The sequence below is a fragment of the Muntiacus reevesi genome, chromosome 3 (genome assembly GCF_963930625.1).
Source record: "Muntiacus reevesi chromosome 3, mMunRee1.1, whole genome shotgun sequence".
NCBI classification, from domain to species: Eukaryota; Metazoa; Chordata; class Mammalia; order Artiodactyla; family Cervidae; genus Muntiacus; species Muntiacus reevesi.
The window spans coordinates 231,220,028-231,236,366 of record NC_089251.1 but is presented as its reverse complement, the minus strand read 5'-3'; the positions used below and the strand labels follow the sequence as shown (position 1 = coordinate 231,236,366).

General features: G+C 38.9%; 1 protein-coding gene across 4 annotated transcripts in view; it reads right to left on the bottom strand.

The window, feature by feature from the left end:
- The window catches only part of GPD2 (glycerol-3-phosphate dehydrogenase 2), a 230,765-nt gene that overhangs the window by 82,542 nt on the left and 131,884 nt on the right, over positions 1 to 16,339 (bottom strand). For all 4 annotated transcript variants that reach the window (XM_065931560.1, XM_065931563.1, XM_065931559.1 and 1 more), the window contains one exon: positions 5,852 to 6,023. In XM_065931560.1, coding sequence (XP_065787632.1) covers positions 5,852 to 6,023 — 172 coding nt within the window. The remainder of the gene's footprint in view (positions 1 to 5,851; positions 6,024 to 16,339) is intronic.

Genomic DNA, 16,339 nt, shown 5'->3' with positions numbered 1-16,339 from the left:
ATTTTAACTTTTATGAAGTCAAGTTTAAACAGGATTTTCCAAAAGAAAATGGTTTCACTGATGTCATGCTTAAAAACATTCTTTCTTACTCCATTTTTTAAAAATTTCTAATAGGTTTGTGGTGTTTTACTGTTAAATCCTTGGTTCACAGAGAGCATGAAAATAGAATATAAATATACATAAATATATATAGGTAAATACAAGCATAAATTTTGGAAAGTGCACACTTCAACAACACTTATTAAATAACCAATAATTACAAATATGAAATGCTGTCTTTAACATATCCTAAATTTTATGTATTCAGATCTATTTCTAGCCTCTTAACTTTTGTTCCACTGGTCTTTCTTATTTTTTTTGCAAACTATTTTATTTAAAGTAGCTTTAGAATACACTTCAATATTGAGCTCTATCTCCTTTTTCATAATTCCTTTTCAAAATTAATGTAGTAAATCTCAAAGTCTAATTTTTCCAAATACCTCTGGTACAGTTTCTCTAATCCTCCCCACCCCACTCCTGACAAAGACGGTCACTCTAATGTAATCACTGAATTACATCAAATTTCCAGATTAGTAGCAATTGTAACCTAGTCTAATTAGCAATGTCCAGGAAACAGCAAACTTTCATCTGCTGCAATTCTACTGTCCTAAAGTAGGGCGGTGGTGGACGAGGGTGAGGCGGTGCAGGTTTGGAATTCCCAGAATGCAGTATCTTCCATGGCTCTCCCTATGTGCGTCTTTTTTTAACTGCAATGCTCATACCTCCTGCTTTTCACAAATCTTTATTTATGCAGAAGAGTGTTATTATCCTCCATTATGTCTGAGAACCTTCAGGCTGTCCACATAGGTCAAGACACTTAACTGAAGTTCATGGAGCTAGTAAATGATGAAGCTGACTGACCCCACTCTGTTCTAATCTCATAGCCTTTGTCCTTACTCGCTGTCCTATACTCTCAGACTTGCAGGAGCTGCAGTGAGAATTCAGGAATGATTAGCCAGGCACCATTCATAAGCTAGAAGTATATATACATTTTTAAACATGAGAACTACAATTAATGTTTTCTTCTAGCAAGGGCAGTATTTTCTGAAATCAGAACTGAAGTCATAAAAGTTAAGTTTACAAACAAGATTTTAAACCAGAACGGGTACTAGTTGATCCCTGATACATACAGGTAGTCACATAAAAGAACAAAAAGAGCTGAAAAAGAAACATCTTGAAGCCCTCTGAGGGGGTGACTATATCAGATTCTCGTCATTCCAGCTCTCTTTTGGCGGCCTGTATCCCCATGCTTCTAGGCTGTGCTCTTGTTCAGGGACTGGCCACAGAGGTGTTAAACAGAGAAGCAATTTCTATCGATCCTAGAGACCTGCCCAAGAACGTGAGGAGAATTGTGCATATTATGTTTATCAAATAATATTCCCAAATGAAACGAATGAAAATTGATTCCCAAGAAAATGCAGATGGTAACAATGCAAATAAATGTTCATTATGAAAACCTCAAGACTTTTTCCCTTCCTTCTATGGTCTTTGTTTATTCATTAACAAAATCTCATTTGGGCACAGTATTTCATCAAAAACCTTGTGCAAACATTTTTATACAAGCCCTTTAACATCTAGCAGTTCCCCCAAAACTTTGATGTCCTGAAAAATCTAATTATTGCTGGTAACTTTAAAAGATCACAGTAATTTATTTTTGTCAAATGTGACTAAAGATTAATGGATACAATCAGGAATAATTTGGTAAAAACATATCAAATGCAGAGAAAGCAAAATTTGTTGTTAAGTGAAGCATCAAATATAATAAAAGAGCAAATTCCATGAATGAACAGCAACAATGCACAATTCATTAACCAAATGCCCACAATCATTTCACACTTCAGAGGGCTACTGATATGATCAGAAATTGTTGTAAAAGGATAAATACAGATTGACTTCAGCATCTCTATACATTTTAATTATAAATGCTACCCTCAGAGGGCTACCAGCATAATAAAGGAAATATAAACTATGGATTTGGGCTTCCCAAGTGGCAGTGTGGTAAAAAATATGCTTGCTGACACAAGAGACACAGGTTCAATCCCTGGGTCAGGAAGACCCCCTGGAGAAGGAAATGGCAATCCACTCCAGTCTTCTTTTTGTTTGTTTGTTTTTAATATAAATTTATTTATTTTAGTTGCAGGCTAATTACTTTACAATATTGCAGTGGTTTTGCCATACATTGACACGGATTCACCACAGGTGTACATGTGTTCCCCATCCTGAACCCCCCTCCCACCTCCCTCCCCATTCCATCCCTCTGGGTCATCCCAGTGCACCAGCCCCAAGCGCCCTGTCTCATGCATCAAACCTGGACCTGGACTCCAGTATTCTTGTCTGCAGAATCCCATGGACAGAGAAGTCTAAGAGGGCTACAGTCCATGAGGTGTCAGAGTCAGACACGACTGACTGACTAAGCATACACACACACAAGCTATGATTTATCCATCACTTTTATAAATTGCAACTCCATACACATAAAATAAGACATTCAGTCGATTATTTAAAAAGACAGCAATAGATATGTTAGGAGGTATTAAATGACATCATTTTCTTAGCTGTTACTATCAATAAGTATTTTAAAAATCTTGTTAACATTGTGGCTTTGAAAATTCTTACCTTTTCAAAATCATCATCATCATCACTACCATCACCCACAATCAAATGCTAATGTACTAGTTAATGTTTTTTACCGTCCAAAGGAAAAATGTTTGTTCAACAAATATTAATAAATTCCTTGAGGGCAAGGCCACATTTGACTAGTTTTTATATTCCCAGAACTGGTTTAGTGGTTGACTCACTAATAGTATTATACCAATAGCAGAACAAAACACTGGAAATAACTTAAAGAATCATTATTAAAAAATGAATGCCATATACATATTTGAAAGTAACACACTGAAAAGTAATGACTACAGTACGATCTTATCTATGTTTTCCAAAAGATATAAATATAAAAATTTCACAAAAGCAAATATAGGTGAGACTTTTCAAAAGGTGGTATGGTACAAAATGGACTTAATTAATAGCTGCCTTTTCACTACTGCACTCACGATCTGGCAACCCACCCTAATTCTTTGAGAAGTTGACTTTACAACTTCCCTAACAATTTCTTGCCTTCATAGAATCTTTTCTCATTTTCTTCTCATCATTGATACCCAGTCAGTTCTCATTAACACACACACACACACACACACACACACACACACACACACACACACACACACACACACACACACACACACCCTTTAGCAACCCCTATTCCTACCATGTTATCTTACACTTTGTTTCTGTCTCTGAGAAATGCTTCTTACTGTCCTGCCAAAGTTAAGATACATCTTTCTTAGCCCATACCTTGTAGTTTTCTAAGACCTTGTCCACATGCAGCCTTCTATTATTTGAATATCAAGGTTCCCTTCTGAGTCTATAGAAATATTCAAATTGCGCCTATCTTAAACAAGTGAAAGAAAAAATCGATTCTTGGACATACTGCCTCCCTTATTCATATCCTATGACATCAGCAAGTTTCGTCCTTTGTCCTATGTCTAGATCTCTTAAAAGTTTATTCCTATGCATGCTTCTTCCTTATTGCCTACCTCTTCTTCAACACTAAGGCTCTTCAGAGTATCAGAGTGGCCCGTTGAGTAAAGTCCAAAGGCCTTTCCCTGGTAGGTCAGGTCCACTCCTGCCTTTCCACAATTCTCTCATATCCTCCCCCACACAGCCTGGGTGCTCCCAACTGAAACATCAGTTGTTTCCCACACATATTGTTCCTTCGCATGTTCCCTCAGATTGGCACACTTTCAGCAAGCGTTTGGCCTATTAAAATTCTACCTGTGCTAAACAGCAGCTTGCTTTATCCAGACACAACTGTGCCCCCGAAGCTTCTGCAAGGCACACAGGATAACTCAGTCTTCACCCACAAGAACTACAGAACTGGGAGCAACCTCTGTGTGCTGCCTGGATCAATCATCTTTGCATTCACATGTAGTACCTTGAATATTGCACGCATAATACTCAGCCAATATCTGTTTGAAATGAAAGAAAAAGAACTGCTATATATTTCAGTACATAGCATGAATATAAGTGGCAACCTGAAGAAACTTATTTTTCTGAATCCTACTGGGAAAATGACACCCTTGGACACAGAAAATTGTCATCTGGTAACTTCTAACCTCTGGGTAGTCCCAGGACAACTGAGGCAGTCCCAAACAAGATCTCCGATGACAAGGGAATGCGTCCCTTTTTTCCACTCTTTCTCCCAGGCCTCCAGGGGAGAGAGGTAAATTCAGATCCCTTGAGGGATCTTCAACCATTCTTTCCCTCTGACATAATGTGTCCCAGGATAATCTAATTCAAATTATAAACCATGGATGGAGACAGAATTATATAAAAATCAGGGTCTGCCAGGCAACAGAATAGGATCCAGGGCTTATATTGTGAATTTACCATTACCTGGAAGTGACAAAATGAACCTAGGCTGTGATGTCTACATGGATCAAATCTCAAGTGAGGGTCCTGTGCAATCCTAGTAAACTCTAGGATATTTTTTTGCTTAGGTGTGCCTAATCTCATGAAATTTATTTCATTTATGTAAGACTAAAATCTATCAGATACACAAAGTAAGTCCAGAGTGGATGTGGTAGTAACTTCATCTAATAAAAATTATTTCATATAACAAATTATCACCATTGAGTATGAAACTGCAATGAATATTGAATCTTACATAGTATCTAAAATAATCCAAAGTCAAAATTCCTTGCAGCAAAAAAAAAAAAAAAAAAAAATTCCTTGCAGCAGTACCCAGCCCAACGTGCTGTATCTAAGAACACCACAAAGGATGATCTCTCTGGGACGATTGGTTCTAAAAGTCTTTTGCTTCATGTTATAAATGTCAGCTATCATACTGCCTACAATTTACTGTTTTTTGCTTTGTGTGGCAAGCCGTGTTTTAAATCTTCTTCATGATTATGCATTTAATCTTCACAACAATCATTAACAGAAGGTATTTTTTTCTTATTTGAAAGATGAAGAAACGTAGTGAAATTAAGTAACTCGCTTAAGTGTATGTGTGTGCATGTGTGTATGTCTGCACATACATATATACATCTTATAAAGCACCTGAGCCAGAATATGTGCCCACATTTCTTTGATTCCAAACCCCACATTAATAACCACAGGCAACAGAATCAAATCATTAAATATACCATATGTAAGACCACTGGTGTTCCCTACTAAAATTTATATCTTTATATATCCTGTTGCCATGTTGAAAGAACTTCCCATAAAGTCTTTCCTAAAACTGACAGAACTACAGGTTAGCAGGACTTTTTCATTTTTTACACATAAACTAGAGTTTTGCAAACTGTAGTCCATATTTCACTGGAAGAGATGATTTTAATAGAGAAACAAAAAGAATTACTTTAATAGATTAATTCATTTTAACAAATCTTTCTATTAAAGATAAATCACTGACATCAATGTGATTTTAAATGATACACAGATATTTTTATTTCACATAAATGTACTTTATTATGTAAAAAAACACTAACCAGAATATCACATCAATGAATTCACAGAAATATAAAGTTTTCTTTTTAAATAAACCCATTTCAGTGTGAAAGACAAGCTATATTTAATTTTAAAATTGTCTAAGTACCTATACTTTAAAAATGAGAAGTTGCTTCACAAAGAATGGAAAATGAAGAAATGCAGTAGTAACGTGCCTTTCCAGCCCTGAGGGCACATTTGTGTCTACATCGGGAGGAAAGATGAAACCTTTACCTGCGTTCCATCCATCCACACCAGGACTCACCTCTGGTGACCGCATCCAGGGCACAGCCACTTCCTGTTGCTCCTCCTCCGATGACAAGTACATCGAACTCAGATGTGTTTTTCAAGGTCAGTATCTGAGCTTCTCTGGAGGGAGGCTCCCTGTTAACAGGCTCTGAAACGTAGTCTGCTGCTTCAACAAAGGCCAGGTTCACCTGAGATAAAAGGAGACCATTTTCAGATGTTCATCTGGAACGCCAATTTAATAAATTTTACATTACACTAAAGAAAAAAAGAGAGAGAGAGAGAGACTTGTAATGAAGATGATAACCAGAGCTAGACCAGAGTCCATAGTCTACATGGAATGATAGAATCAACTGCCTTGGAGGAAAAAAATAGTCCTTAAGATTCCGTGGTTTTTTTCCCCATGAATCATAGCTATTTAACTGTGGAACACCTGGTTTCAGATTTGCTATCTCAACTGATTGTTTTGATTCCATACCCAGCCAAGTTCAATTACTTTCCACAGGGTAGAGCAATTCCCAAATACCCTGTCTGAGACAATTTATAGGAGAACATAAGGAAATGTTTTACCTAGTAGCAGCCATTCATTCAGATAACATTTAAAAGTGTAGAAAGGAGGAAGAAAAAACACTTTATGCCTTTCTGCAATTTCTTAAAGGTATAGGTTCAAAATGCCTTAACTTCCCTGACAAAAATACATTCTAGAGTTTGGGGATCTCTAAGTCAGTACAATTAAAAAGAATCTGTTCAACAGAAGTTACCCAGCTTAATAATCAGCTATGGCCAATGGGAATAATATTATATAAAGATTTTAGTTAAAAAAAAAAAGATTTTAGTCAGTGGTTTCCCCATTAAATGCTTTAACATAAAATTATAGATTATATATTTAATACACATTATTTCAATTTATGAAAGCTTTAACAATAATATAATTAAAGCTGACCATAGTCCCCCTAAAGGATAATGATCTTCCTTATTTCTATTAATAGTTCTTTCATTACAGTATAACTTATCATTCTAAATCAAGAATGATGCTCAGTTCAGTTCAGTCACTCAGTCATGTCCAACTCTTTGCAAACCTCATGGACTGCAGCACACCAGGCGTCCCTGTCCATCACCAATTCCCAGAGTTTACTCAGACTCATGTCCAATGAGTCAGTGATGCCATCCAACCATCTCATCCCCTGCCATGCCCTTCTCCTCCTGCCTTCCATCTTTCCCAGAATTAGGGTCTTTTCAGAGTCAGTTCTTCTCATCAGGTAGCCAAAGTATTGGAGTTTCAGCTTTAACATCAGTCCTTCCAATGAATATTCAGGACTGATCTCCTTTAGGATGGACTGGTTGGATCTCCTTGCAGTTCAAGGGACTCTCAAGAGTCTTCTCCAACACCACAGTTCAAAAGCATCAATTCTTCTGTGCTCAGCTTTCGTCATAGTCCAACTCTCACATTCATACATGACTACTAGAAAAACAATAGCTTTGACTAGATGGACTTTGTTGGCAAAGTAATGTCTCTGCTTTTTAATATGCTGTCTAGGTTGGTCATAGCTTTCTTCCAAGCAGCAAGCGTCTTTTAATTTCATGGCTGCAGTCACCATCTGCAGTGATTTTAGAGCCCAAAAAATAAAGTCTTTCACTGTTTCCACTGTTTCCCCATCTATTTGCCATGAAGTGATGGGACTGGATGCCATGATCTTGGCTTTCTGAATGTTGAGCTTTAAGCCAACTTTTTCATTCTCCTCTTTTACTTTGATCAAGAGGCTCTTTAGTTCTTCTTCACTTTCTGCCATAAGGGTGGTGTCATCTGCATATCTGAGGTTATTGATATTTCTCCCGGCAATCTTGATTCCAGTGTGTGCTTAATCCAGCCTGGCATTTTGTATGATGCATTCTGCATATAAGTTAAATACGCAGGGTGACAATATACAGCCTTGATGTACTCCTTTCCCTATTTGGAACCAGTCTGTTGTTCCATGTCCAGTTCTAACTGTTGCCTCCTGATCTGCGTACAGATTTCTCAAAAGACAGGTTTGGTATTCCCATCTCTTTAAGAATTTTTCACAGTTTGTTCTCCACCATGACCTGTCCGTCTTGGGTGGCCCTACATGGCATGGCTCATAGTTTCATTGAGTTAGACAAGGCTGTGGTCCATAAGAATGACACTAGTCTTAAAAAATGTCAAAAGCTTAGAAAAACAGGTAAATAATCTGTTTTTTTCCTCCAAAATGCTGACACTAGGTTTATTCACTGTTTTGAACAGTGCTCGCCACTGTTGCTCTAACAGTTAGTTACCCACAGATAGGTAACTCCTATTCTCTTTTATTTAAATCATAGCAGCGGCACAATTCCTAAGGGTATGTTTCTTTTCATTCTGGTGTAGGGGCTATGTCTGAAGCTCTGAGCCACAAGGCTCAGCTTCTTCCATAAAAGATGATCTTAGCTCTGATCAAGAGATTGTTATGATAAGTGACTTTTTAATTCACTTAAATAAAGCAGACCACATTGTTCCTTACAATTGTATTAAATAATTATCAGGCCAATTGGATTTTTATAAAAATAAATCTAGAAGCCACAGAGTACATTGAAAGAAACCTGGATTAGGACTGTTGAGTCCTGCCTTTGGTCTTAGCACTTGTGTTTACTAGTAAAGGGACTGTTAACTAATTATCTCTCTGACCTTGGTTTTTTTCCTTTGCAACATGGAATATATCCCCTATGAAGTCTCTATCTCTATATCTCTGATTTACTCTCAGTCTGAATAGGATAATGAAATGAAAGTAGTTGGTAAACTATTAATTACACCAAAGAGGAGTTGGATCATTGCTAAATAGATTCCTTAGTAGCAGGGAGCAAGAAACGTTCAAAATGTATTTTATTAGGTATCATAAAAACAAAAGGTTATAATCAGGGTCCATAATTTTTCAGGTAACTAATTCAGATTCCAAGCCACAAAAATCTTCTGCTTCCTTACTTAACTCCTCCTAATTGTCTGCTAATAACCACTCCCCCATGTTCATATTTACTTGCATTTAAGGTAGCAAGCTAAGTAAATGTAACCAGCTAGGCTAGGTGCTGGGGAGAACGTAAGGCCTTTCAGTCCTGGTCTCTGTCTCCTTTCATCTAAGGAGAAGAATATATACATATACATACACATACACATACACACAGTAAATACACACAAGAACAAATGACAAAATAGAGAAGGAGAAAAAAAAAAAAAGCACCATGCTATGACCATTCAGATTAGGGAGGGAGAGTCCTTCATTTGAGAGTTTCAACTGGGCCATGACAGATGGATAAGACTTGGACATGAGACTGACAAGTGACTAAACCGCCAGAGCATTTTCACACATCAAAAGAATTGTGCTGACATTTTCTGCTTGGTAAGTTTCCTAGAAATAGCTGAAAAATAAACATAAGGACTCTACTACGGTAGAGTTCATTAGAAAAGCCCCCATTCTACTGTGTTAACAGGTGAATATTAAAGTTAGCTGAACCTCTTCAGCAAGTATACTAGATCAGATGGACATTCCTTTTGCCCATCTCTCCACTGATTATGCTGTTTCTCCTGTCCTCATCCCCTGCTTCATCCTTCTCAAGGGTACACTCTAACCTGTCTCATCTTAACAAACAGTAAAAAACGTCTCTTACATATGGTTCTATCACTTAGCCTAAAAATTCCTGAAATATCTGTATACCCTTGCTTTTCTTACCACCTCACCTTCTATTCAGGCTTCCCAGGTGGCATTAGTGATAAAGAACCCTCCTGTCAATGTAGGAGACCTAAAAGGCACGGGTTTGATCCCTGGGTCTGGAAGATCCCCTGGAGAAGGGCATGGCAACCCACTCTAATACTTTTGCCTGGAGAATCCTGTAGTCAGACAAGCCTGGCGGGCTACAGCCCATAGAAGCAGCTTAGCACAGCACCTCCTGTTCACTCCCCATCTCAGTTTAACATGGATTATCAGGTGTATACCGGCACCACTGTCATGACCTCCACCACCAACACTGACCAATATCTGTTATGCTCTGCAAAATCCATGTGCACTTGTCATCCCGCACTTCAGCTGTCATCTCAGCACATTCACTTACTTCATCATCTGGAAGACGACTACCTGAGGCGAACCGCCTTCTCCCACCCTCTCTCTCTCTCTCCCCCTCCAGCTCTTGAACCCACTCTCTCCTGCTTTCCTTTGAATGTCTGTCTTCTGTGCAACTGTAATCACTGAGGTTCCTTTCGGGTCTGCCTATTTACTCTTCTCGGGTCACTGATAACTCTAGGGAATCTCATTTTTCTCCGTATCATCAGATATGTTGTATACCACACTGACTCTCAACTGTGTTCCTCTATTCCAGAACCTGGATACCAAACTACGTAGATGAAACCTCCACTTCACTGTCTCACATATATCTCAAAATTCTACTGATACAGTTTATTTCCCCAAACCTTTTTCCCTATCAGTTTTCCTCATCTTGGTAAAGGCATCATTATACAACCAGTTGCTTGTGCCACTTTCTTAAGTTTCATATCTGATCAATCACTGAGTTCTATAAACTCCAGCTCCTAAAGAATTCTCACATCTAGTGACATCATCTTCACTGCCCTCTTTCAATCCAGGTACCTTCCCATTACTCTGTACTAAAATGATATTCTTCTAACAGGTCTTCACACAGTTAACATTCTTCCCTCCAAATCATTCTCCATACTGCAGCTGGGGTAATCATTTAAAAACCCAAATCATGTCAATTCCATCATTTCCATGTGTAAAACCCTTCTAGAGCTTTCAACTCATCATGAGATTGAAGGTAAAGTATCTTCACACTAGTTTCTAAGATCATTCATAGTTTTTCAGAGTAACTTAAAACAAAGAAATGCACAGTACTAAGGGTTGGTGGTGATACAACACAACTGGAACTCTCTTATATTGCTGATGGAAATACAAAATAATCTAGACATTTTGGAAACAATTTGAGAGTTTCTAAGGACTTTCCAGGTGGCACTAGTGGTAAAGAACCTGCCTGCCAATGTAGGAGACACAGGCGACGCAGGTTCAATCCCTGGGTTGGGAAGATCCACTGGAGTAGGAAATGGCAACCTGCTCCAGTATTCTTTCCTGGAAAATTCCATGGACAGAGGAGCCTAGCAGGCTACAGCCCATGGGGGTCTCAAAGAGTCAGATGAAACTGAACACATACAATAAATGTAAACATACACTTACCATACAACCCCCCTGCCAAGGTGATTTACTCAAGAGAAATCAAAATCTGTGTTGACACAAAAACCTATAGGCAAATATTTACAGTGGTTTTATTTAAAATTTCCAAAAATTAGTAAAAACATTCTTCAACTGGTAAATGACTAAACAAACTCTAGTGCATCTATGTGTTGGAACTGGCAATAAAAAGAACACTTCTAATAGTAGTGACATGAATGGATCTTAAAAGCATTATGCTAAGTCACAGGCTGCCAAATTATGGTTTTCCACCCAAATGTGGCTGCTACTTATTTTAATAAAGTTTTATTGGAACATGGGCACCCACAATCTTTCATGTGCAGTGCACGACTGCGATAGCAGAATGGAATTTTTTGCAACAGAGACGGTAAGGGCTGCAAACCTAAAGCATGGACTACCTGGCGCTTTACAGAAAAGGTTGCCAATCCCTGTGCCAAGTGAAAGAAGTGAGACGCAGAGGTCTATACAGGGCACGATCCATTTACATGACATTCTGTAAAAGCAAAAGTATGGGGTCAGAAAACAGACCTATGATTGTCAGGGTTTGGAAATGGTATGGGGGGGGGAATTGACAACAGAGAGTATGCTTTTGAGGATGATAGAAATGTTTTATATCTTCACAGTAGTGGTAGTTATACGACCATATGCTCTTGTCAAAATTCACAGAACTGTGTGTTATAAAGGGTGAATTTTACTGCATGTAAATTATGCCCTAAATGATACCTCAATAAATTTGATTTAAAAAATAAGTAACCATGTACACAGCAATTACGTGCCAGGCATTATTATAAAGGTTTTACTTCTTACTCATTTAATCCTCTCAATAACTCTTTGAGTTAGGTACTACTAGGATCTCCATTGTACAGAAAGAGGAACCGAGACACAGAAGTTAAGTCCCTGGCCTGTGATTATACAGCTGGTTCATGGTAGAGCTAGGAATTGAACTTACACAGCCTGGCGACAGAGACCAAGTTTTTACATTGTTGCATCACGGTGTGTGTGTGTTTGTGAGTGTGTGTGTGTGCGCACGTGCGTTAGTCGAACAGGCATGTTCAACTCTTTGCGACCCTATGGACTGTAGCCACCGGACTCTGTCCATGGAATTCTATGGGCAAGAATACTGGTGATTCTACATATAATTTGAGAAAAAAATAAAGAAACAGGCTAAATAGTTTTAATAGGATGAGATATTACCAGTTGCCAAAAACAGAAAGCTTGGGGGCTTTTTTTTTCAGTATGGTTCTGTTGTGGAGGTTCTGCTGCATAGTCCTTCCAAAAATACTTTTTTTTTTCTTTAATATACAGCACTATTGAGGGTAATTTATTTAATTTCTGACACTACATTTAAAATAACACTTTATTTTTGTTTATTTTTTTTTCATAAAAGCTGGAAAGTGTTGCAACTGAGAAGCTAAGCACCAAGTTTATTTTAGAGGCAGTAAACACAGCCTAAGGCCCTCCTTATAATTATGACAAGAGAAAGACTCGTTTGGGCTTCATATGGCTCTGAGTCACAAAAACACATCTGCACTCTACCTTCCCTAGAAACATGTTGATTGGGGAGAAATAAGAGAAAATCAGCAGGAATGAAACAGTAGCAGTAAGTAGCAGCACGTTTTAAGAAATGAGGCCTCTGGACTCCAAATTTTCCCAGACCTGCTAATAAACTGCCTCTTTAATCAAGACAGCTTGACTAAACAGAAATCTGGGAGACAGACTCCATTAGAAGACTGATCCTGAGATTCTAGGAGAAGCCTTGGAAAAGCAACATGCCCTAAGTCACCGGAGAAGACACCTTACTCACCAGCATACTCCCTCATGAAATCAGTGTGTAGTGGAGGCCCGCAAGGAGTCTAGAGATTAGTGGACGAAACAAAGAGAAACTTATACTACTTCTTAGTAAAGTAAAGAGAAAGAAAATGCTGTAAGAGCCATAGGAGGTATCCCTGACCCAGAGCTGAGAAGGCTTCATAGCTGAACCAGGTGAAGAAAGATTCACAGGCACTAGCTGGATGACAATACCAGACACGGCCGCAGACACAGCATGCGCTAAGACCGCAAGCCACTGTGGTGAACTGGTCAGCACCCTACTTTCTTGAAAGCGTGAGTTACAATCCAATTTAAAAATTGCTCTCCTTATCTATGAGCCTGCTTGTTTTGCTACATTTGTTCATGTATTTTAGATGTCACAGATAACTGAAAACATACAATATCTGTCCTTATCTAATTTCCCTTAGGACAATACCCTCCAAGCCTTTAGGGCTTCCCTGGTGGCGCAGACAGTAAAGAATACACCTGCATTGTGGGAGACCAGGGTTCAATACCTGGGGCAGAAGAGCCCCTGGAGAAGGGACTAATACCCACTCCACTATTCTACCCAGAGAATTCCATGGACAGAGGAGCCTGGTGGGCTACAGTTCATGGAGTCACAAAGAGTCGGACACGACTGGGCGACTTCCACTTTCTTTCTCCAGGTCTACCCATGTTGTCACAAATAGGAAGACTTCATTCTTTTTTTTATGGCTAATATTTCACTCTGTGTGTGTGTGTATGTGTGTGTGTGTGTGTGTGTGTGTGTGTGTGTGTGTGTATACACTAGATCTTCTTTATTCATCTTTCAGTAGACACAGGTTGCTTCCATATCTCGGCTATGTTAAATAACGCATCAGTGAACACTGGAGTGCATATATCATTTTGAATTAGTGTTTTTGTTTCCTTCAGATAAATACCCAGGTCACCATAGTTCGGGTGGGGGGATAGTAGAAATAGGTGAAGAGGATTAGGAGGTAAAAACTACCAGTTATAAAATAAATAAGTCACAGAGATGTAATGTACAACACAGGGAATATGGGCATACTATATATGACATACAATACTGTAGCAATTTTAGTACATAATCTGTACGTTGGCATGTATCGGTTATTTGGCACATAATCTACAACAAATCATTATACCTGAATCTAGTATAATATTGTGTCAACTATACTCCAATTTAAAAATGATATAAATTAAAAACGTGTTATATTTCACATAAACATTAAGATTTCTATCTGAGATCAATCTGCTGAAACTGAACAGTGGCTGCTGCCCTTAGGCAGGACTCATGAACCCTTGTTAGTTCAGGATTCCCACTCACTGGCTTGACACTTTCACCCTACCAGTTTGATCCCTTTAGACATACAGGCTTGCCAAGCCTGGCCTAAAGACAGGCCAAGCCCAGCACCACTTCAGGATCTATTACCTTATTCAGCCCCTGATGTCTGAAGAAATGAGAGCCCAAGACACAAATCAAACTATCTTGTGCCTAGCCTAAGTCCAAGTGCAGCTTCCAAACAGAAAAAAAATTCTTATCTTGGTACAATTAGGAGAATATCCAGTATTTAATATTACTTTGATGTTGTTTTCTCTGATTATATTTAATTATAACGGGCTGTGGGGAAATAGGTAGGTTTAAAAAAAAAAAGAACTCATAAGCAAAGATTCCTCTCCATTTTAAAAAGATAAAATTCCTCCAGCATTCTGATAGCAAACATACAGCTTTTGTCAAGAGACGGGAACATAAAACACTTATATAGAATTGAAAGCCAAGTTCATAATCTTTGAGAGTTTACATCTCAGAGAACAGAATGGTATTCAGAATGAGATCAGTTTTACTATGTCTGTACACAATTAGACTTGCAAATTAAAAAAAATATATATCCTAGACATTTGCAACTTCGGGTGAGACAGAAAACAAGATCTAATAATTAGTGTCTATTTCTGAAAGAAGTGCATATTTAAAGACCACAGGCAATTAACAGCCAGGTTGTCCTGTAATCATGTAGAGTAATAATTGGAGAATAAAGTAGGGTTTCATGCAAATCACTTCTTACGGGAACTATCACTCTCACTCTCTTATTTTGTGGTTCAGTTCTATATTGATGATGGAACTGTTAGATTTTAGGGGAATTGCTTCATGTTTTGTTGTCACTGAAAAATACTATATTTTTATATTCCTGGAGAGGAAATGCAATAAGCATCTCCTTAGAGTAAATCTCAAGATGTCTTAATGACCTTTCACCTCCTGAATCACTTTGTGATTCTAAACAATGATGTTGCTCACATTTCTCAATGTAAACAAACTGGGTGAGGGATTCATGATTACTCTATAGGAAGAGTGGCTAATGGGTGGCCCCTCATCTCCACTGGGGACTGTAAGAGAAAATAAGACAAGTCCATCTTTCCAGGGGCAGGGGTGGGGGGGGGGTAGGCACTGAGAAAAGAGCTATGACTCACCTTGAAAATGCTATCTCCACTTTAAGTAGCTGTGATTCCTTTGAGAAATCACAGAGAAGTTATTTTAATACCAATTACAACCCAACCAAATCATTAAATTACAACACTTTTTTTATAGCTAAAAAGCAAGGAAAATACCCTTTGGCTCTGTCTGAATCTACTTCAAATAAAATCACATCACTACATGATCTGAGGTCTGAGGGATATGTTTTACCAGTTAAGTACTTAAAAGACACAGAATATGTGTTCAGAGGTGTCCAAACTTGATATTGGGTTTCCCAGGTGGCGCTAGCAGATAAAGCACCTGCCTGTCAATGCAGGAGACTTAAGAGACACGGGTTCGGTCCTTGGGTGGGGAAGATCCCCTGGAGGAGGGCATGGCAACCCATTCCAGTATTCTTGCCTGAAGAATTTAATGGACAGAGAAGCCTGGCGGGCTATGGTCCACAGGGTTGCAGGGTCAGACACGACTTAAGTGACTTAGCGCGCGCGCATGCACGCACACACACACACGCAAACTTGATATTGCTCTTCAGTTGCAATAGAGTACTGAGGATAAAAGGATCTGGAGAGGGAGCCTGAGAGCAGGAAGGGAAGAAGAGCTGCTGTGAGCCCCTATACTAGTAAGTCAGGTCCCTTGGGTCTCACCATGACACAGTAGGGCGCATCCTCTGACCAATGATGAAACTGAGTTTTGTTATTCCTTGGGCAAGTAACTGACAGAATCAGAATCTGATCTCAGGTTGGACTCCAAATCACCTGTCTTCATCTCTGCTAAGTTATCTTTCCCTACATGTGTGAGGTACTGAGGGCCCTAGATCACCAGTCTCACTGGCACTAGCAAAGCAGGGAGCTGCTGATGGCAGCCGGAGGAAACAGAAGTCCGAGGGAAGCTCGGGCCCAGGGCCAGCCACACTGGGCAGTGACACCCAAGGATCCACCTAACAGCATTTTTGCTTAAACGTTTCCCTGACACATACATTTGGAAACGGACACAG